This window comes from Mya arenaria, chromosome 12, assembly GCF_026914265.1.
Source record: "Mya arenaria isolate MELC-2E11 chromosome 12, ASM2691426v1".
Classification (NCBI taxonomy): Eukaryota; Metazoa; Mollusca; class Bivalvia; order Myida; family Myidae; genus Mya; species Mya arenaria.
Window position 1 is genome coordinate 62,858,754 of NC_069133.1, and position 21,527 is coordinate 62,880,280.

The following is a 21,527-nucleotide window of genomic DNA, read 5'->3' on the forward strand; positions in this document are numbered from 1 at the left end:
TTCAGCTCTACTGGCCAAGGGCAAGTGTACGTGGTTCGTGCGTCCGTCTGTACACAATTGCTTGTGAACGTGATAAAGTCGTCAGGGCCCATACCCATGATTTTTGTATGCAGCATTATAAAGTGATATTGTACCAAGTTAGTTAAATTTATGCCCATTGGGTCAAAGCTGGCGCCACTCCGGTCTACACAATTTTCCTGGAGACTTATATACGGAAATCTGTCAAAGACTACTACTACTTCTTTCAATATTTGAAATGGGTACGGAAAATAATTTCAGCACTACGGATGGGATTGAAATAAAACTTATAGATAGATGGCAATGAGAGGAGGTGCAGTGCACAAGAACCATAATCATATTATGCATACTCATTAAGGTACCTTCCCTTAACCATTTTAATAGTTGGTGCTTGTCCGGGCCATAACTTCAAACCTAATGATGGGATTGAAATAAAACTTGGTATATAGAAAGATATCAAAAGGAAGTACAGTGCAGAAGCACCATACTCTTCTCATGTATATTAAGGTATCTCACCCCTAATGAAAACCTCAACTCGAAACTCTTTAATTTTATGATGGTAAAACCTATGTCGTTAAGCACAGGATTAAAAAGCTTTTGAGGGTTTAAAGGTAGCGGTCCGATTCCATCCATAAGCATTTATTCCCTTTCTTTTTCTTTTTGATGAAAGTAACTTACTTTTTTACAAGAGTTAATATGTTATCATTATACAGCAATTAAATACATTTTTTTAATTCTTTAAATTTTAATTCTTACGCCTATGATGTTAAGCACAGGACTACAAATCTTTTGAAGGTTTCAAAGAAGCAGTTCGAATTTATCCAAGCCGGACAAATATTAATGTTTTGGATGACCTAAAATGTGACCTTTTGAGATATTTTCTTATCTTTGAAGCTACTGCAATTGAATTTGGATCATGTTTAAAGATGCCCTTTACTCCCAAATGTTTTTTTTCCAAAATTAAAACAATAGTTTTCATTTACCAAAAAGGATGAATAAATGTCGAAAAAAATGGTTACAATCTTGTTATCAGTTATTAATATTTTCCATAGATGCATTATTAAGTAATTAGTTAAAGCGGCACTCTCACTGATATACAATTTTTACCACTTTTTTATCTTTGAAAGAGCAACTTTTTGCGAAAATATCTGCACACCAGTTATATAAGATTGCTGACAAAAAATCAGATGGTAGATTTTCATATTTCCGTACGAAAATTAATGTGTTATGGCTTAAAATGTTACTAACGGTTTAAGAAAAATGCATGAAACATCAATTTTTGAACTTAAATATAACATTCCGCGATCTATTTTTGTCAGCAGTCTTATATAACTGGTTTTCATGGATTTTTGCAAAAAATGGCTCGTTTCAAGACAAAAAGTTGTCAAAACGTTCAATCTGTGAGAGCGCAGCTTTAAAGGTTTATCACTCAAAATTTATGTTTGTTATACATGTGTATGTACTGATTTTGAATAAGAGTTTCATTTTAAAAGTTTGTAAACATATTTTAATACTGACATTGACAGGATACCTTTCTTAGCTATGGCAATGAAATTTGGACCATGTGTTCAGTTTTGCGAACAATTATTATGCTTAGATATTTGATGGGCAGCATTGTCTTATGGCCCGCAACTAAGATTGTTCAATTTATGCCCCTAATTTCAAATGCCTCGAAGTTTACCTGTGTGATGTTGCAATATAAAAGAAATAAACTTAGAATATTCTTGTCTGAAACCGAAAGGCACAAAGCTAAGGTATTTGGTGTGCAACATTGTCTTATGGTAACAACGGATTAAAACTTTTACTCAGGTGAGCGATTTAGGGCCATTACGGCCCTCTTGTATCTATATCAAACATATACAGCAGCTCGATATCCATGAGAGCTCGGTTACTTTTCGAAAACCCCAGCCAGATACGCTTATGTATGAGTGTTTTATGATTTATCAAATTATAATCTAAGGGGGACCACTTTTAAAGCTAGTAGTTTATTATTGTAATTTTTATCACCCGTTGTCCTTACTATGTTTTCTGTCCTCACGTGTTGAACGTGCAACGTTTTCAGCTAACCCAAACCTAAAATGCTCCAAGTGAACTATACGTATGTTGCCTTTGACCCATACAAACATGCAAACATCATCATTTACATTGTAAACATGCATGTCTTTGCCTAATATTGAAATACAATCTGTATAACATGTTGGCATTTGTAATGGCTTATCGTTTACACAAAAGAACAGTACATCCTATTAGCATCGCAATCACTCGCTGATGAAGTGCAAACTATCTACAATTCGCAAAAAGTTATAATAACGAAATATGGGGGCCATGAACATTAAAATAATGTAACATTGAAACAAAAGAATACAATTACTGTGAATATTGAAAGTAATGTTTAACACCCCAAGTACCTTTAAATAATCCTACACTCAAGTAATAATAATGATGAAAGTCAAACGTTTAAAACAAAAGTCTAACCTTAAATGTAATGGTAACGTACTGTTACATACACTAAAGGCCTATAAAGTACAGGCTACTGCAACTTTTCTTTTATCCTGCCAAAAGTTTCAGAGATGATGGGTTATCATCAAACGAACGAACATTAAAAAATAAATTTTAAAGAAATAGCGAGACACAAGTTTTCTTTATATTTTTAAAATCAAGACGCAACCTTTTAATACATGCTATATCTCCCCTTAAGCTCCAACGACCAAGTGGCAGAAAAATGGCAAATGGTTCAGTACGAAATATTACTTAAAGGTAGTACAGGACTGGCATTCTCACTGTGGGGGAGGGTTTTCACTATTGCTGTAAATGGTGTATGACCTGCATGCTCAATACACTCACTATAGAAACATCACAGTTATTGTACCTAATCGGTGAACCCAACATGTCTTATACAGTTTGGAATCGTTTTGGTTATTTGTCAAAAAATATATGGATTTGCCTTCTTTGTTTATGTGAGCTCATAATTAATATGTTTACAATTTTGAATATTTTGAATACATTAAATACATTTAAGAAAAATAATTGTGTATTTTATAGCTGTATTGGACGTGTACCGGGTGATTCAATAATTGAACCTAAGTACCAGCCAAAACGTATCCGGCCCGTGGGCCCCAGATTATTCGTCAATGTCCTACTATTTGCATACGTATCTCAGTTTCAATTTACAATCGGTTTTCAGAATTTCTATCGGATGCTTCTATGTTGCTCGGTCTGCTGCCATTGATACCAACATGTTTTTCGCCCGTTTCTTTTTCTGTGTAGAGCAAAGAAAGAAGATATTTGAACTGTCCCGAAAGAGCGTTGACAAAGCTGTTGAGCTCGGTTTGCGAATGCTTATCTATGACATAGAGGACTCCGGGCGTTTTACCGCGTTCAGGGAGCTGATGGCCAACGAAAACGGTATACTTAATACAAATAATGTATGATGTTTTATTGAGAATAAAATGCTTTATCATAAATGACAAAAGTTAGGTGTGAACATGGGATAGTCACTTATATGTAATGAAAAATGGAGCCTACAGTGAAGAGCAAAGGATCATTAACTGTAACCAAGATGCTTGTTAGAGGCCGATTGGTCGAGACCAAACATAAACTACACTAGGGACACAAAACGTCACAAGACAAAAATACATAATACAAATAATAGTATTATTATGTTAACTACAGGGACACGCCCAGTAGTCGAAAATTCAAAACTAAACCCTGTTTAGTGGCACAAGACAAGGATACAAACTATAGTGAACTTGAGTTATAGACACACGCCCTTATAAATAAATGATCGGGTTTAAGCTATAAATATTACTTGCAATGAAATCGAAAGGGAATCAGCGCTCATTTTCAGTATAATTGAAATGTAAAAGTCTTTGCCTGCCAGGTACTTAAGAGTGAAATGATGATGAAGCCATGTGTTATTATTGCAGGATATCCAAAGATTGCCCGATACATCGAGGGTGAAATTGTTGCTTCAGATGAACACTTCAGGAAACTTTTGGAACTGTTTGCTGATCAAATAGTTCCAGTAGTGAATCCAACGGAGATTTTACCATCCTTGCTTACAAGAGAACTTATAACGAACGAAGATGTTCAGAGGATTATAGCTGAAACGCATAACCACGGCAGGGACGTTGCAGCATGGGAAATGCTTTTAAGATTACAAAGCAGAAAGGAAAACTGGTTTAAAGATTTCTTGGTCATTTTGATTGACCATGGATATAACGATGTAGCGGAAAAACTGGAGCCGGATATGTTCAACAGTAATAATAAGCCATGTTATTTCTTAACGGACACAAAATATGAACTGCAAAAGGTGTAACAGTGTGGTTATTGCTTTGAATAAGCAGTGCTTTTAATACATTGTCCGCTATAAATGATTTGATTATTCTTAAAGCGTGAATCATTTTATTCATGCCAGTAAACTAGTTTCCAATTATAATATTGCCTTAAACAGTAAACATGTGAAACCCATGAATTAAAAAATTCCTATCATACAGGTAGTGGTAACAAGTTTCTACGTCTCATATTATATATACATATTGCAGAGATTGTTGTGCAGAAAAACGAAGACACTCAGTTGAGTGACAATTTAAGAGATAGCAACGTTTCTATGAGTTCTGAAACAGAGGAACCAAATGCTTTTGTGACTGAAAAATGTGAAATTGACAGTGGGGAGCACAAACAAACAAACACGGATATGGAAATGACAAATTTGAATTCAGAACCAATTGCCAGCTCTCATTGCAAACCTAACGAACTTGGATCGAATACCTTAAAGATTGAGTTGGACGAACTTGGCATGGAAATTGTGGACATGCTACTGCCGCAAAACAAAGAAGCAGTTGTGACTCCCTGCGTCAATGATGATACTACAAGTTTAAAAGCCATACAAGCAAGAACCTTCAGAAGTGACAGTCAGACAGATGATGCGATAACTGCGGATAAAAGCGAAACTGATAAATTTCAATTAAAAGAATCCATTACTCGATACCCTGATCACGAAGTACTGACCCATTTGAATATGGAAACAGAAGAAACACTTGTTAAAGTTATTGCAAGAGACGATATTACCAGCGGATTAAGTCCACAAGAGGCTCATAAAAACCAAACACAGTTAAAAATCCATGACGATTCTAGCAAAAATCACGTTTCACTGTCTGGTAGGTAAAATGAACAGCAGTTACTTAGTGAAGTTGTGATGACTTGTTCTTATGTTAATTCAAGATACACGTTGTTGTTGTTGTTGTTGTCTTGTATTTCTTTGTATTTTTTTCAGATTTCAGCAACGATGAAATTATTAAAGGTAACTTGAAATCTTTTTCTGGATATATCTGTCTGTGTTTGGAGCCAACCGACTTTTTAAGACTGCACTATTTTAATCAAGGTAAGAGTTTGCATTTCCAGTTAAAGTTATAAAACCTTGTCAAAGACTTATTATCACTACGTTTAAAGGCTCTCGGAAAGGCATCATTTACATTATTTTTGCAAAATGACACATCTTTGAATTATATAATTATGTTATGGGCGCCAGGCCACAGGTCCCATATTCGCAAAACGGCCCGAGTGCAAACTGAATTAGTGTATTTATTTTCTACTCTTCTTTAACAAAACAATATTAAAACTTTAGTGTGGTGACATTTACCAAACACACCACCTTGAATGAGTTTCTTGAAGCACGTTTACATTACATGAATGTTGTCGGGTTTCAATTAATGCGAAGACTCAGGAAATTATAGCTTTTATCTGTATTATATACCGATTATTTCATGAAACAGAGCAACGCAAAATGTTGAGAGACTGTGAAGACAACATGGCTGTCAAAATTGGCTATGATATTTTCATGAACGAAATTGACGACCCTGGACGATTTGTAGCTTTTTATGAGCTTATGGCTGGAGAAAATGGTATCGTAACAGTTGAATTTAATTTAATATACTATGCATTTGAATTGTTAGCGAATACTGTATCGTAATGTTGCTTAAATGAAAGCGAAAAATAAGATTTCTATGACTAACTTCCATACGAATATGGTGAATTGCTGTGTGTTTTCAAAATATTATGTTTGTATCTTTTAGGCTATCCCAAAATTGCACAGTTATTGAAAGGGGAGTTCGTTGCTTGTGACGAGCATTACAGAAGATTGCTGGATTTATTTGTGGACGATTTATTAGAAAAAATCACTGATCCTACAACACTGATTCCTATTCTTGAAAGATTCAAAGCTATAAATGACGCTGACGCACAAGAAATAAGAGCAGAATATGTCAATAAAGGGCATTATCGAGCTATTTGGGTGTTGCTGTTCAAACTCCCTTGTAGAGTAGAGACTTGGTTTAAGGATTTCATGAATGCTCTCATTGAATGCGATTTATTGGCACTGGCTGAAAAGTTGGAACCTGACATTTACAAAAGTGAGATATTTCCTTTGTTGTTTATATTTCTATTATCTAAATATTCTTAATTTTGAAAAACAATTTTTAATGTTTGTTTTGCTTTTAGTTTTTGAAACCATGAAATAACATTAATTCAAAAGATCTGTTGTTTTCGAAAGTACAAAACCTAGACAAATATTCACGAAAAGGCATTAACCTAAAAGTTGGAGTAAAATTTCTTCGACAAAAAATTAGCACTCAAACGACCATGTAAGCATCGTTGTATAACTGATTCTCTGTTTTAGAATTGATGGCGCAACATAGGTACAATGAACAAAACAGTTGTGTGACCGAGACAGAAATTGCATCTTCATTTGGTAAAAAGACTTAATTTAGTGTGGTCTCTTAGCTAATTTGTAAACTTTATTGTTTTACATTTTTTTTACGAAGGACAAGCCTTGTGGTCAAAACAATCAAATATGATCCCATTTTAGATGCACAATATTAGGGCCCAAGCGACATTGAACTAGAGACACAAACGTAAAAACACCACAAACAGGCCATATACGTGTTAATAGCCTTACCAATAAACGATGGGATTACCGCCTAGAGACGGTCAGTGAATCATGTCAAATCATTGTGAATGAATATTCCATTCTTTTTACATGTATATACATAGTGTAAATATTGTACTATTTGCTCTGCCATTCATATGCCAATTTTGCGGGCACAAACAATATTTACAACAATCATTTCGTAGAATCGGGAGAAGCAAAAAGCTGCGGAAATGAAGACGTCCCTGACTTTAGCGAATTACTCCAATCTTCTCCAATCTTGTCCGATGAAGAAGAAACATGTTTGAAAGCAAAATCCGCTGTTGATGACGTAACATCGGCTTTCAAAGAACTTCTGCATAACACTGATAACCATGAGACAGAAATATATTCTCGACTTCCAAAAGAGGGAACACAAACGACTGTAAAACAAGCAAGGTCTCAGATGGATGCAACTGAAGCTGGTAAGGCTTAGACATTACTCACTCAATTAAACGTGTACGGAAGACAATTTCTTTTTTAATTTAGATTAGTTTAGAAACGTTAATCATCAATAAGTATATTAAGATAGTTAAAGTGACACTCTAATTCAAAATTAATACATACACATGTAAAGCAAAAATAAATTTTGAGTGATACACCCTCAAATACTAACTAGATAATGCACTTATGGAAACTATTAATGAGTATTAACAATATTATAACCGTGTATTTAATAGCTGAAAACGCATTTTTAATGATTGGTGAATGCTTTAAGATTAACTGCGATCTACTATGGTCTCATAAGGTAGCATTACTATGTTTTCTGCACATTTCTTTCAAATTAAACTCGGTATCCTCCATGAGATATATTTGCCATATTGAACGAATTGTTTAAAATGTGTTCAATGTTATGTTTGAGTAATAGTGCATCTTTAAACTCTATTCAATTTTACCTACCCTTATATCTTATATATTTTGATAATCTACAGGAAAGCGATTAGTTTATGACAAAGACTTTTTATTGGCATGTAAAGGATCGCCCCTTTCTTCGATTTGTCCACCCGAAATAGCAAACATTCCGGACATTGACATACGTATGCCTTCTAAAATCGGTATGTTGAATAGATTTAGATTTGATCATGATGCCTTTCTCCATTAATCGCTTATATCTTCGCGTCATTGTATCATACCTACTTTTCATTTTGTTTCGCATTTTCACCAAAATCCTTATTTCAATTTGCAATTTCATCACATCAATAAATGGATCTGCAATACATATCATCACGTCAATTTTAATCAATTTGATAGTCATGTGCTTGACTGGCATGAAAAGAGTGCTACTGCTTTAAACAAATTAATTATGTATTAATCATATTTTTTAATAATTAATCATTTTGGACAGTATTTTAAGTACGTATGTCATTATCTATGTCTACAATTCTTTATTGGCTGTTTTGGTTTAAATATCAGAGAGAAATTGTTTATTAGAAAAAAAGTTGAGTCTGTTATTTTTTCGTTCCAGTTCAAAACATGCTGTAACATCGTGTTCTATTTAAAAGTTTATTTAGTATCAATTCTTATTACATATTCTTCTACATATTAACGTTTGTGCGTTTAAATTAATTGTTGTGCGTTTGTGTCCATTTAAAGAAGAACCTATGGATTTGTTATTAAAGTTTATGTTTTCCGAAAACTTTAAAGGTATGCATTTCATTGTAGCAAACACGCAGATGTATGTTGAAAAGTACAGATAAGTATTCATTTTGACTGTACATAATTACTATACTGTATGTTTTAGGTGTCCAGGACGCAGGAAACAATGAGAATACGATACGAAACGATTTAAATATAATTGGACCGGAAAGGGTCTTTAGCGAGAAAGAGTTTGAGATCAATATTGAGACAGGTGAGTTTAGCACAGTGCAGGTTTTGATATTCTGGTCTTGGTGGTCTTTAAATAATATGATTAGGCCAAATACAAAATAGGTGCGTTTCAGGTAACGCTGGTAATTAATATGATTTAGTTTTTTTAAGCATAGGATATGCAGTTTAAGTGCTGCTTTCATTATTATCTCGACCTTTCGAAGAATATGGAGGCTATACTACTCGGCCCCAGCGTTGACGTCCGGTTAAATTTAAAGGGCATGTTAAAATATTTACTTATAACTACAATACCATTCAATAAATTTACTAAATACTGCAAACAGTTGTTCAGGACCATCACAAAATGAGGTTACAGAACCTCATATTATCCTTCATACAATTGTTCGCCGATGATTGACTTAGGAACTTAGGTTAATGTTTAAGAGCACTAAAGGTAAGGTCACTAAAATCGAAAAAAAATACCAGCTGAAACTGAATCTCACAACGAAGGCTAAAGTTCTACTGCCGATCATCGGACACCTTGTTTCGTCGCATTGCGGCGTTTCTTGTTTACTTTTTAATTTGGCTTTTTGTGATGCTTTTCACAGACACATATTACATAGTTATTCTATTCATTTTAAGGGAAAGAGGCGTATAGTCGAGCGCTCTGCTCGGAAGCTCTTGTTATGGATGTACTTTGTGCTTCTAAGGATTTTATTTAGAATGTATATTTCTTCAAAGAAGCATATGTACAACATTGATAAAATGTCAACAGCAAAAGCAAATTGGACGTTTACTTTTCTAAATGAAAATTCGTGTGGCATTGCTTATGCATTTATTAATGATAATAATGAAAATGATCATGGTGATGATGAGGATAAGCAGAAGGAGGAAATGGAGAAGGAACATATAAGTGTGGACGATGAAGATGAGGTTGGTGGTTGTGTCAGTTGTGATGCGAGTTTGGTCAAGATGATTTTTTGGAAGTATGTAAGAAATAATCATCAAATTAAAGAAAATATGTTTGAAGCTTATCGTTCGGTTTGTTTCCAGACCAAGACGATCTTGGAACGAATGTTAATGACGTGGATATAAGTCTACGGGGTTACCAAGAAGAGTTAGCACAGGAGGGTTGTGATGGAGAAAACGTTATAGTGATGGCTCCAACAAACTCGGGCAAGACCAGGGTGGCATGCAGAATTATGCAGGTAATTAATCTTCTAAAAAATCACTCTTCAAATAGTTTTGATGAATGAGTGTGAAAATGCTTTTATAAATGCCAAACTTCCTACCATTGCATATTATTTCATGCTTTATTTTAGGAAAGCAATGGTTAGGATTCAAACATATTTTTTTAAGAATGAGCGCTTACCTCGTAGATTGATTTCATTTTCATTATGATGTTGTTAAATCCGTAATGTACACTCATAATGACAAGTCATGCATGATATTTTCTTTCAACATTAAAATTCTAGGTTCACCTAAGACGGAAAATAGCAGAAAGGAAGAAGGTTCGTATTTTATTTCTTGTCGAAAACGAAGCGCTAGCCATCCAGCAAGGAGAAGTATGTGCAGAACGACTTCCAACTTTCAGGACAAAGGTGTTCAGTGGAAACGTCCACAGGCTGAAAAAGCAAATGCTCTGGGATTTCCTTGAAAAGCAAGTCTGTTCGTAATTGTTAAAAACATGACGCAATGAAATTGGTAAAATGTCATAAACTGTTTGTGAAACCTGTCACATATGATGTTCGTCAAATGCTTTATGTAATCTATTAAAATATTTAGGCTTAATTACATTGAGTCGTAATATTTCATCAAGAAATTTCACAGTTAAATTTATGCACCAATCGTAGTCTAAATGCATGATAAATGTATAAAAAAAGAGAATTGAAAACATAAAATCATACATTTTTGTGCATTAAGTCCTCATTATTGAAACTTTTTCAAGACTGACTTGGTTTTTAACTGTTTTGTTTAATTGATTGCAGAAGAGACATCTTTGTTGTAACAGCACAGATTCTTGTGAATGCTTTAAAAGCAAAGAAAATTGAAAGTGTCAGAGAATTTTCTCTGATTGTGTTCGACGAATGTCATCATTCAAATAAACAACACATGTATAATGAAGTTATGGCTCGGTATCTTCACCTAAAACTGCGGGAGAAAGTCGATTCTTCTGAAATGCCCCAGGTGAGTATCAATACTTATTGTTGTTGTATATTTGTTATTTCATCTCACCGTATTGAATGGCCTGTCGCTCAATAGCATAAACCTTTTTGTTGAAAATTAAATGTGTTTTTTTTTTTATTTCTGAGCGACAAGCTTTTCTATCAGTGTTTTAATACGACATTTAAAATTCATTTAAAAGTTGATTAAGTTGTGTTAAAATGGCGATCTGCGACATACCATTTTTAGTAGCTCAATTCGCTGGTCTCTTATGCGACCTCGCTTTTGTTGCGATATATGCGTCGGTGGCTCCATCGTCGGTACAGGAAAACCTTGTTCAGGCAATACGTTGAATTACTAATGCAAACGCATCAGTAACTCTAAGGTTTTGCCCTTTTAATGTCATAAAATATGTCTTGTGCAAACAGTAAAGTACCGAATCATAATGAAACTAAGTGACAATGTTTGTTGGCGTATGTCTCGGTCAAGTTCGATCGTTTGGTAAATCACATCAGTTTCTTCATAGTTATGTCCCATGTACGTTAGAAAAGAAGGTTTATGTCTTGTACAGACGCTTAAGTATTTTTCCCTATTCATGATAACACTTTGTGAAGGTGTTTGAGGGCATAATGTCCCGGTTTAGTTTGTTCATGTGATAAATTGTCTAATAACTCGTAGGGTTTTGCCCCCATTAAAGCGGCCCTCCCACAGATTGAAAGTTTTTACTTTTTTACTTTTTTTTTAGCTCGTTTGATTTTGAAAACAAATGACGAGCTATTGTCGTCACTTGATTGCCGTCGTCGGAGGCATTGATTAAGTTTTGCGTTTAGGTGTACATGAAAACTATCAAAACTATCACTTTGAAACTTGATGACCTTTCTCATCCAATGCCCTTCTTTACATTGTACCCTAAAGATGTTGAATCTCACATGTTTTTTTGGGGTAAAAACATGAAATTTGATGGATTTTGAGAATTGGACATAGCTTCTTCAATTTTTGTTCGATTTCAAAATATCAAACAGGTTTTTGAGTGACACATTTGGAAGGGTAGGGGGAGGGTTGGGGATATTTTAGTATTTTTGACGTTTGTAATATTTAGCTAGTCGGAATTTTAGCTCACCTTAGCCGTAGGTTGAGATGAGCTATTAAGATCGATGAATGTCCTTCGTCCGTCATCCGTCGTATGTCGTCTGTCGTCCGTCTACATTTAGTTTGTTAACACTCTAGTGGTCACATTTTTAGCTCACCAGAGCACGAAGTGCTCAAGGTGAGCTATTGTGATCGGTCTTTGTCCGTCGTTTGTCCGTCAATCCGTCCGTTCGTCAGTCCGCCCGTCCGTCAACAATATCTTAAAAAACATCTCCTCTAAAAATACAAAGCCAAATTCAATGAAACTCCACAGGAAGCTTCCTTGGGTGACCCTCTACAAAAATACAACAAGGGGTCACCAACAATAACAACAAAATGGCCGACTTCCTGTTTTGCTTTAAAAAACATCTCCTCTGAAACTACCAGTCCAAATTCAATGCAACTTTACAGGATCCTTTCTTGGGTGACCATCAACAAAAATAAAACAAGGGGTCACGATTGATCAACAACAATAACAACAACAAAATGGCTGACTTCCTGTTTTGCTTTAAAAAATCATCTCTGAAACTACCAGTCCAAATTCAATGTTACTTTACAGGAAGCTTCCTTGGGTGACCCAAAAACCCATCTCCCCTGAAACTACCAATCCATATTCAATGAAACTTAGCAGATCATGATTGATCAACAACAACAACAACAACAACAACAGCAGCAACAACAACAAAATTGCCGTCTTCCTGTTTTGCTTTAAAAAATATATCCTCTGAAACTAACAGTCCAAATTCAATGTAACTATAAAGGAAGCTTCCTTGGGTGACCCTCTACGAAAAACAACAAGGGGTTACAATTGATTCACAACATTAACAACAGCAACAGCAACAAAATGGCAGACTTCCTGTTTTGCTTTAAAAAAATCATCTCTGAAACTACCAGTCCAAATTCAATGTTACTTTACAGGAAGCTTCCTTGGGTGACCCTCTACAAAAATACAACTAGGGGTTACAATTGATTAACAACAACAACAACAACAACAGCAACAACAACAAAATGGCCGACTTCCTGTTTTGCTTTCAAAAATCATCTCTGAAACTACCAGTCCAAATTCAATGCTACTATACAGGAAGCTTCCTTGAGTGACTCTTAACAGAAAGACAACAAGGGGTCACGAATGTTTAAAACAACAACAACAACAACAAAATGGCAGACTTCCTGTTTTGCTTTAAAAACATCTCCTCTGAAACTACCTTTCCAAATTAAATAAAACTTTACAGGAAGCTTTCTTGGGTGACCCTCTATAAAAATACAACAAGGGGTCACCATTGAACAACAACTGCACCAACAACAACAAAATGACTGACTTCCTGTTTTGCTTTAAAATACACCTCCTCTGAAACTACCACTCCAAATTCAATGAACTTTACAGGAAGCTTCCTTGGGTGACCCTCTACAAAAATACAACAAGGGGTCACGATTGATCAACAACAACAACAACAAAATGGCTAACTTCCTGTTTTGCTTTAAAAAAACATCTCCTCTAAAATACCAGTCCAAATTAAATGAAACTTTACAGGAAGCTTTCTTGGGTGACCCTCTACGAAAATACAACAAGGGGTCGCCATTGATCAACAACAACAACAACAACAAAAATGGCCAACTTCCTGTTTTGCTTTAAAAAAACATCTCCTCTGAAACTACCAGGCCAAATTCACTGATACTTTACAGGAGGCTTCATTGCATGACCCTCTAGAAAAATTCAACAAGGTATTGAGATTGAACTACAACAACAACAAAATGGCCGACTTACTGTTTTGCTTTAAAAAAATCTCTAAAACTACCGGCCTAAATTCAATGAAACTTTACAGGTAGCTTCATTACATGACCCTTTACAAATATTAAACAAGGCATCAGTATCCTGGAAATTTGTCATAAAGGTTGTTTCGATGATTTCAAGCTCAAGTCCGAGTATGGGTCATCTAGGGTCAAAAATAAGCTTACAGAGCCAAAATATGGAAAAACCTTGTTAACACTCTAGAGGTAACATTTTCAGCCCAAATATCCTGGAAATTTGTCACAAATGTTTTTTCCATTGATTTCAAGCACAAGTTTGAATATGAGTCATCTGGGATCAAAACCTAGGCCACACAGCCCAAGTATAGAAAAACCTTGTTAACACTCTAGAGGTAACATTTTCAGTCCAAATATCCTGGAAATTTGTCAGAAACGTTGTTTTGATAATGTTTAAGTCAAGTTCCAATATGGGTCATCTGTTTTTTATTGTTTTATTATTGTTTTAAATCATTGAAAGTACCAAGTGCAAACTTCATGAACTTATTCACTGTAAATTGTGATTTTTTTGTGACGGTTATATATATCCAACCTAAATATTGTAAGTGTTATTGCCCTTTGTATCTTTTTAAACAAATTCGTATTTGTTATGTTTTACACGCCTTTTAAAAAAACTGGACATATAATATTTCTACCTATGGTGTATTGAAGGGCAGACAGGCACCATCCAGTATGTAGTCCGATCAATTAATTTTGAACCCTTTATCCAAGCATAACCAACTTTGGTTAGAATGTGTATGAACGTGTTTGATAATTAACAAAATTGCTGTAGCTACCCGAGAGTTATTGCGCAGAAATTACCTAAAATTACTCTTGTCCTATCAATAACATTTTAAGCATTTGTCCAATCATCACAAAAATTGGTGAGAATGTGAATTGGCATAATACACCAGAGAAGCCAAATCCCTGTTATTGCCCTTTAATTGTCAACAAGTCTACAATTTTACTAAGGTGAGCGATATAAAGCCATTGTTTAAGATTGTGCTTGGGTCACTTACATGCAAACTATCAAAGCTATCACTTTTAAACTTTGGAATACCTGTTCACTATCAAATGTTATAAATGAAATAAAAACAACCGTTAAACCAAGACGAGCGTTCAGCACCCGCAGGCGTTACTCTTGTTATTTTTTTGGTCTCAGATTAAGCTGATTTTGGCATAAATTCCTTCACCTCAGTCATATAAAATAACTCACATTCAAACAGATCTCAATTGTTAGAAACACTGCCGGAAATTTCATTTTTGCTTAAGGCTTTAATTTGTGAGAGTGCAGCTTCAAGTTAAAAAAATAGTAGTTGAATGTGCGGACAATAACTCATGAATTGATTATCAAAATCTAACGAAACTTGGTTATATTGTGTGTGAGCACAATGTATCGTTCAATGTCGATCGTCGGGTAAATAAATCTAGAGTAATGTTTAAACCATTTTCTGTAATAACTTAATTTTTTTATTGTCCAATCGTGATGAATGATGGGGTATAATGTCTTTGTCATGAATGATCTCGGAGTGAATTAATTAAGTAGTTCCCAGTCATGCTAGGTTTTCATCTAAAAATAGAAGATTTACATTTTATGCAGACAATAACTTTAGCATTTATCACCAAATCATGTTGAAACTTTCTGACAGTGTTTGTATGCAGAAAATCTCAATCAAGTTTGTTTGTGTGACAATTCCCCTCTCCCCCCTGTTGATCAATCTGCTAGTATTGGTCACTTGGCATTTTTGTTTATTTAAAATTGATTTAACTATGGCGTAAGCAGACAACGCATCCAGACCATTAAACAAACAACCAATTATCCGCTTCGAAACAGACATTATTATATCACCATACCTAGACGTTTAAGTGTTTATTCGAAATTAACAATCCCATCATCCATCGATTTGTGGAACCGGCTTGATATTCACCTTCGTAACAGTAACACACTTAATGAATTTAAGGCACGTTTAAAAGATACATACCAAGGCTTCAAATATCCACCATTCAAGAATCAGAAATGCTTGTAGCAACCTAAATGCACATCTCCACATAAACTTTCTTCGTGATAAACATATTTGTGACTGTGGATAAGGCATATAAGATGCAGAACATTATTTCTTTAAATGTAGTAGATACGGCGAATAACGCGTGTTTTTTTTTTCGAAATACTCGAATATTTCATCCTTTAAGTACATCAAAATTATTATTTGGGATAGAAGATAACACAGTCGATGAAAACAGTGTGCTTTTTATTGAAGTTCTTAAGTACATAAAATTAACGAAACGTTTCTTTTGATATCAGCCTCAATCACGATATAAATGGTCTGGTATGTTATAACACTGTATTTTTTTCTCTTTTGGTGGCAACCAACTCTTTTTTTTTCTAAAGTAATTAACGTTTTTTTTTATTCTTCTAGTTACTAGTTACTAGTAATCAAAGATTTAAACGGCATTGACGCTATAATAACGCCTGGGAATGGTTGAAACTAATGTTGTAATAGCTTGTAGCCTATTTGTTTTTTTTGTTTTATTTGATTGTTAGTGTACGTGTAAATTGTATGCAAGATAATAACAAAAAACCAATAAAATATGATTAAACTAAACAACGCATCCGATACCGCGGAATTTCATTTATACATTGAAGAAGTTTTACGAAGCCTGTTCAGTTAGTTGTTGTTAAGTATTAATAAACAGACGATTATATTAAGCTTCTTAATGTGTTTATAAATTCTGAATTATATCCCCTCTTTGTAGATCGTTGGACTAACAGCATCCTTGGGCGTTGGTGGAAAGACTGAACTGGGCCAAGGAGTAGATCATATGAAGAGAATTATGGCAAACATGGACGCAAAGTTTCTCTGTACAGTGAGAAACCCCAAAACAATTCAGGAATTGAAATCATATGTGAACCCACCGGTTGAAGGTAAGCAGACGGTTTATTCTTATTAATTTCGTTTGGTGTCATTGGGGCAATGATAAACGCGCTGGAGTTTTGGCAATGGAATTTTCATTCTAATAAGTCTAAATGGTTAATTTTCGATTGATGCAAAACTTGATAACAACGGTTAATAAGAAGCAAGTGTGATATAAAATTACGTTATATATATCGTAAAGGAAACCTGTTTTTTTTAAATGGAATGAAGTGCCTTTGTTATTACAGAACTATTGCCAGTTCCTGGAAGAGCTGACGATTCGTTCAAAAATGCTGTCGAAGAAATAGCCAAGCGCATCGACGCACATATGGCGACACATCGAGGTAAATTCACTGTATAAGTAGTTATTCAATTTTTATAACAGGCTTAAGTTTTTGACAAATAACTAACAAGAAACTGATATTACATTTATAAAGTTTTAAGCATAATGACGATGAGGATGTTGTTTTGTGAGTTTTGTTAGATCTGAAGAAAGCTTTAAACTGATTTAGATGAGTTATGGTCTTGCGTTGGTGTCGTCATCGATGGCATCTTTGTTATGCCCCTTGAAAATTGAAAATATTTTTTTCCCAAGGTTCAACTCTGCCATAACATAATAACCTTATTTACATGAAACATTGTACATGTGTTACTATTAACTAGTGCAGTAGTAACAGGAACATGTATAGCATAGCCTATAATTCCGTTCAGTATAATTACATGGAACATTGTATACATAATATTAATGACAATATGCATAATGTGCACATTCTGCGGCGCTCTTTTTACCTTGATTTAAAGAAATTTACTTGTGCAGGGTTTTAAGTTATAATTGCTGTTTTATGAATCTAGCTTTACGGGATGCTGCTCCAGAGGATGAATTTATAAAGACAAAATGCAGATTTCCACCGACATTTGGAACCGAGAAATACATGCAATGGAATGCTGAGTTCGTGAAACATATTGCAAAGGTCCGATCAAAAGACATTCGTCGAGTGATAAATCCTTGTCGGTTACATTTAGAGGTAACAATTTCAATTTTTATTATTTTATTTTCCGAAGAGAAGAAGTCGAATGCATTGTCAAAATGTTGTCGCCGACGGCGTACAAACACTTAAATTTAATAACTCATAAAAGGTTTGAAATAATGTTGTCTGATATAATACGCACTTGTACAGCAAGTACCTTATACATGTACAACTTAAGTATTGACGTAGGTGCCTTTTTCGACGAAAAATACAACAGAGAAGCGTTCGCTTCGCGCTGTTATGTTTAATGCAGTTCGCACATACATATGAGTCAAACAACCATTTTATAACTAGAAGGGTTTGGTAGATTATTTGGTTCAGAACACTCATTAACAAAACGCTTGTCAGTTTTACCATTTCAATCAGTAAAGGGCTTGGACTTTTGATAGCTTAAAAGAATGAGTACAAGTTACTCTCCAGTGTATGCATTTCTAAATATATGGAGTTTGAAAAAGGAACCATATGTAGTTTTATTTGTCATTCCAGGTGTACAACAAAGCGTTAATGGTGCATAGTGATGCGAGGATAAGAGATGCACTGGTTATTCTTAAAGAGTTTATGGACGACTTCAGGGTAGTTCGAGCAGAACATCCTACAGATGACTTTCTCATGGCTCTTTATGATGGTAACTATTGTAAACTCAGTAATTAACTTGTTCATTGATGCAGTACGATATATTTATATTGGTACGACTTAGATCTATTGAACCACAATCTTGGCTTATCTCATGAACGTGGTCAAAATTGCGTTATGTACCATATAAACGGGGACAGCGGAAGATTCGGGGCAGCATCCAACACATTTTCCAATACAACTATTACTCCCCAAAATAAAATTACATACTTTACAATGTAACAGAACGTCAAGCTTAAACATGTACAGTAAACATATCACATTTATATGAATAATGATCATGAATGTTTGGAAATTGTTGTTTAAATGTTTTATTTCGTGTTGGCATTTAAATTCAACCAGGGATAAATCCGATGATATTCAGCACGAAAATAGCTCAAAATCTGTATCTTTTTATCGAAATTTCCCCTCTTTGGAAGACCGCCGTTTTAATCCGACAACGCATACGTCGTGTTGTGTATCAGATGACTTCATATTAAGCTTAGTGACGTCATTTTTAGCCACGGTAGATGGGACTTTTCAAAGATAGGCCATAATGTGGATTTCATTTCCCTCCTTTGTGGGATCGGCCATGGCTGTTGGCTGGCCATAAATTTAAGTCTAAATAATAAGTCTATGTTAGAGATCCTTTTGGCGAACTACAGCAGGGAAAGCTCGCACCATTTTCTGTAGAACGCCAATATGATGTACTCTTTGGTGTTCCCACATATTTGTGGGCCAATGGTAGTCGATGGTTCGCCCCATATACTGTAGCTCCATTTCATGTAAAGTAGATCTTACGGTAACTACAACCATTTCATTTCGTAGAGAGTAGTTTGTCGGTCTACATGATTTGGTACAGTCCTCTATTTTTCGAAGTAATCTGTTCCCTCTGCACTGCGATTGCATGTTAATGTGATTGACAGCTAAGGGTGCAGTTGAAGTTTACGTTTTGAACCCGAATTCAAACTGATTTATAATCAGCTATCGACTATTCAGTGCACATTAAAATGTTGATGTGACAATGTTCAAATAAAAATTAAGCATTTACGTTGTGTTTTCTTCTCTTTTATTATTTTCTTTCTACTATACAACCAAGCACAATTTAGAACCAAAATGTGCATTTTTGTTGATTTTCATTCTCCTACAAAACAATATCAGAATAGCGTAATTTAAAAGAGCATAACATCATTACCGAGGCACTTATAATAATCCAAATATCTACAAGTTGTAGATTTTTAACAAAGAGTTTTCTACCAGCTCATCGATCGGTGTTTTTTTTCTAATTTTGTAGACCCAACGATTGATTTTATTTGCTATTATGTATTTTTCACAAAGCTACAATTATTGACCAATGCACGGCACTTATTATTGATTTACTTACGATTTATTTATTCATTAAAGCTTTTAACTTTCGCGCCAAAATACCTTATTTGCGAACACCAACGGGTTAAGGAAGCTTTATAATGCATGAGAGTGTTTTAATTTCCTTCATTTTCTTCTCGAAACCTGTTTCACATATTCTAGATAATTATTTTCTGAAACTGCATACCGAATAACGCTGAATGTTTAGTTTCTGTGTTTATATCGTAACACCTCTAGTTCAGATAACTGTTTAAAAAGATGATGTGCCAAAAAGAGTGGTTACACCCTGCATGTTGCATTACAAGCATTCACACATATCTTTTGTAGAGCTTCGTGAAGAAACATTCGACAGGGAACTAGAAAACCCCAAACTGCTCGAACTTGAGCAAATACTCTCTAGAGTTCTTTGCGATGACAAGAATGGCAGAGGAATTATATTTGTGCGAACGCGGGAATTGGCTCTAGCGTTGGTTAGATGGGTGAACGAAACAGATTGTTTGGACATTCTAAATGCTTCCGATTTCGTTGGACAAAGTGCATCCGCTTCAGTTGGAGGTATGGTATTTGAATTTCATAAATAATGAAGAAGTTATATAAATAAAGTATTCATTATCCAATCACGATGAGGTGACAGAGTATAGGCATAATGTATCGGTTAAGTTCGATCGCTGGGTAAATGGCGTAAGTAGATCCAGAGTTATATGTTACAAAATAGTATTTGTATGACTTGTGTAGACGATTGTGTTAATATTTTGTATCCAACATGATGAAACTCGGTGACAGTTGTTGTGGGCACAATCTATCGATCTTTTTTATCGTTGGGTGAACCGACTCAGTTCTTTCAGCGTTATGTCCCTTTTACATCAAAACATCGGTTTATCTTGTGTAGACAATAACTTCAATATTTCTTACTCATTTATGATGGAGTTTGATGACAGTGCTTGTAGTCATAACATCTGGGTCACGTTTGATCAATAGCTTCTGTTACTTAATTTACTATACATTTTGCTCCTTTGTAGTACAATTGGGTGAAGGCTAAATATACACTGATTTACTTTTCTTATTCGTCACGTTGCATTTATTATTGATGTAAAATCGCCGGAATATAATACACTACTATGTAATCGGTCTTTTATGTGCGACTACTGTGCTGGCATCAGAGAATAAGTAACAGTAAAACGATAACGTATCAAATGATATTCAGATAAAACCAATGCAAATGTAATGTGTCAATTTGCAAAAAGAACATATTAAAAGCATGGTTCAGATAAATGATGAACACCATGTCCAACGCATGACAATGATTATTGCTTCTTTTGATTAGTGTTTGCTTCCTAATTAAAATATACTAACGTTTGTTATTTTAACAGATTTGGTGAACAGCTTTGTAATAACACTAGGAAAAGATTTGGTTTCCCAAAAGATCAATGACGTTAATGCTCTAAAATTGTTGACATTTCGCCAGGACCAATTTGTGAAAGAATGGTCATTACGTACAAGGTGATTTCCTTCTTACATATATTGTATAACCAGCAATTCAAGTTGTTTCTGTTTAGGGATGACGAAGAGTGGCCAGAAAGATGTGTTGCAGTACTTTAAGGATGGACAACACCGACTTCTTATTGCGACGTCTGTAGCTGAGGAGGGTCTTGATATATCTAAATGCAACCTTGTGATTCGTTATGAGCATGTCACTAATGAAATCGTCAGACTTCAATCGAGAGGTAAACACTTGTAGACAAATAG

The 21,527-nt window shown here is 34.7% G+C and overlaps 1 protein-coding gene across 3 annotated transcripts in view; it reads left to right on the forward strand.

Annotated features, from left to right (window-relative positions):
• The window catches only part of LOC128211230 (antiviral innate immune response receptor RIG-I-like), a 39,507-nt gene that overhangs the window by 13,543 nt on the left and 4,437 nt on the right, over nt 1-21,527 (forward strand). Inside the window, exons 3-21 of one of the 3 annotated variants that reach the window (XM_052915782.1) lie at nt 3,286-3,423; nt 3,945-4,277; nt 4,563-5,177; nt 5,294-5,401; nt 5,793-5,921; nt 6,093-6,428; nt 6,695-6,766; nt 7,150-7,407; nt 7,915-8,037; nt 8,724-8,831; nt 9,842-9,996; nt 10,264-10,448; nt 10,777-10,975; nt 16,619-16,787; nt 17,025-17,120; nt 17,629-17,801; nt 18,291-18,429; nt 20,109-20,336; nt 21,338-21,505. In XM_052915782.1, coding sequence (XP_052771742.1) covers nt 3,286-3,423; nt 3,945-4,277; nt 4,563-5,177; nt 5,294-5,401; nt 5,793-5,921; nt 6,093-6,428; nt 6,695-6,766; nt 7,150-7,407; nt 7,915-8,037; nt 8,724-8,831; nt 9,842-9,996; nt 10,264-10,448; nt 10,777-10,975; nt 16,619-16,787; nt 17,025-17,120; nt 17,629-17,801; nt 18,291-18,429; nt 20,109-20,336; nt 21,338-21,505 — 3,732 coding nt within the window. Of the gene's footprint in view, nt 1-3,202; nt 3,424-3,944; nt 4,278-4,562; nt 5,178-5,293; nt 5,402-5,792; nt 5,922-6,092; nt 6,429-6,694; nt 6,767-7,149; nt 7,408-7,914; nt 8,038-8,723; nt 8,832-9,841; nt 9,997-10,263; nt 10,449-10,776; nt 10,976-16,618; nt 16,788-17,024; nt 17,121-17,628; nt 17,802-18,290; nt 18,430-20,108; nt 20,337-21,337; nt 21,506-21,527 lie in introns of all 3 variants that reach the window. The other 2 variants (XM_052915784.1, XM_052915783.1) reach the window with 2 other exon arrangements.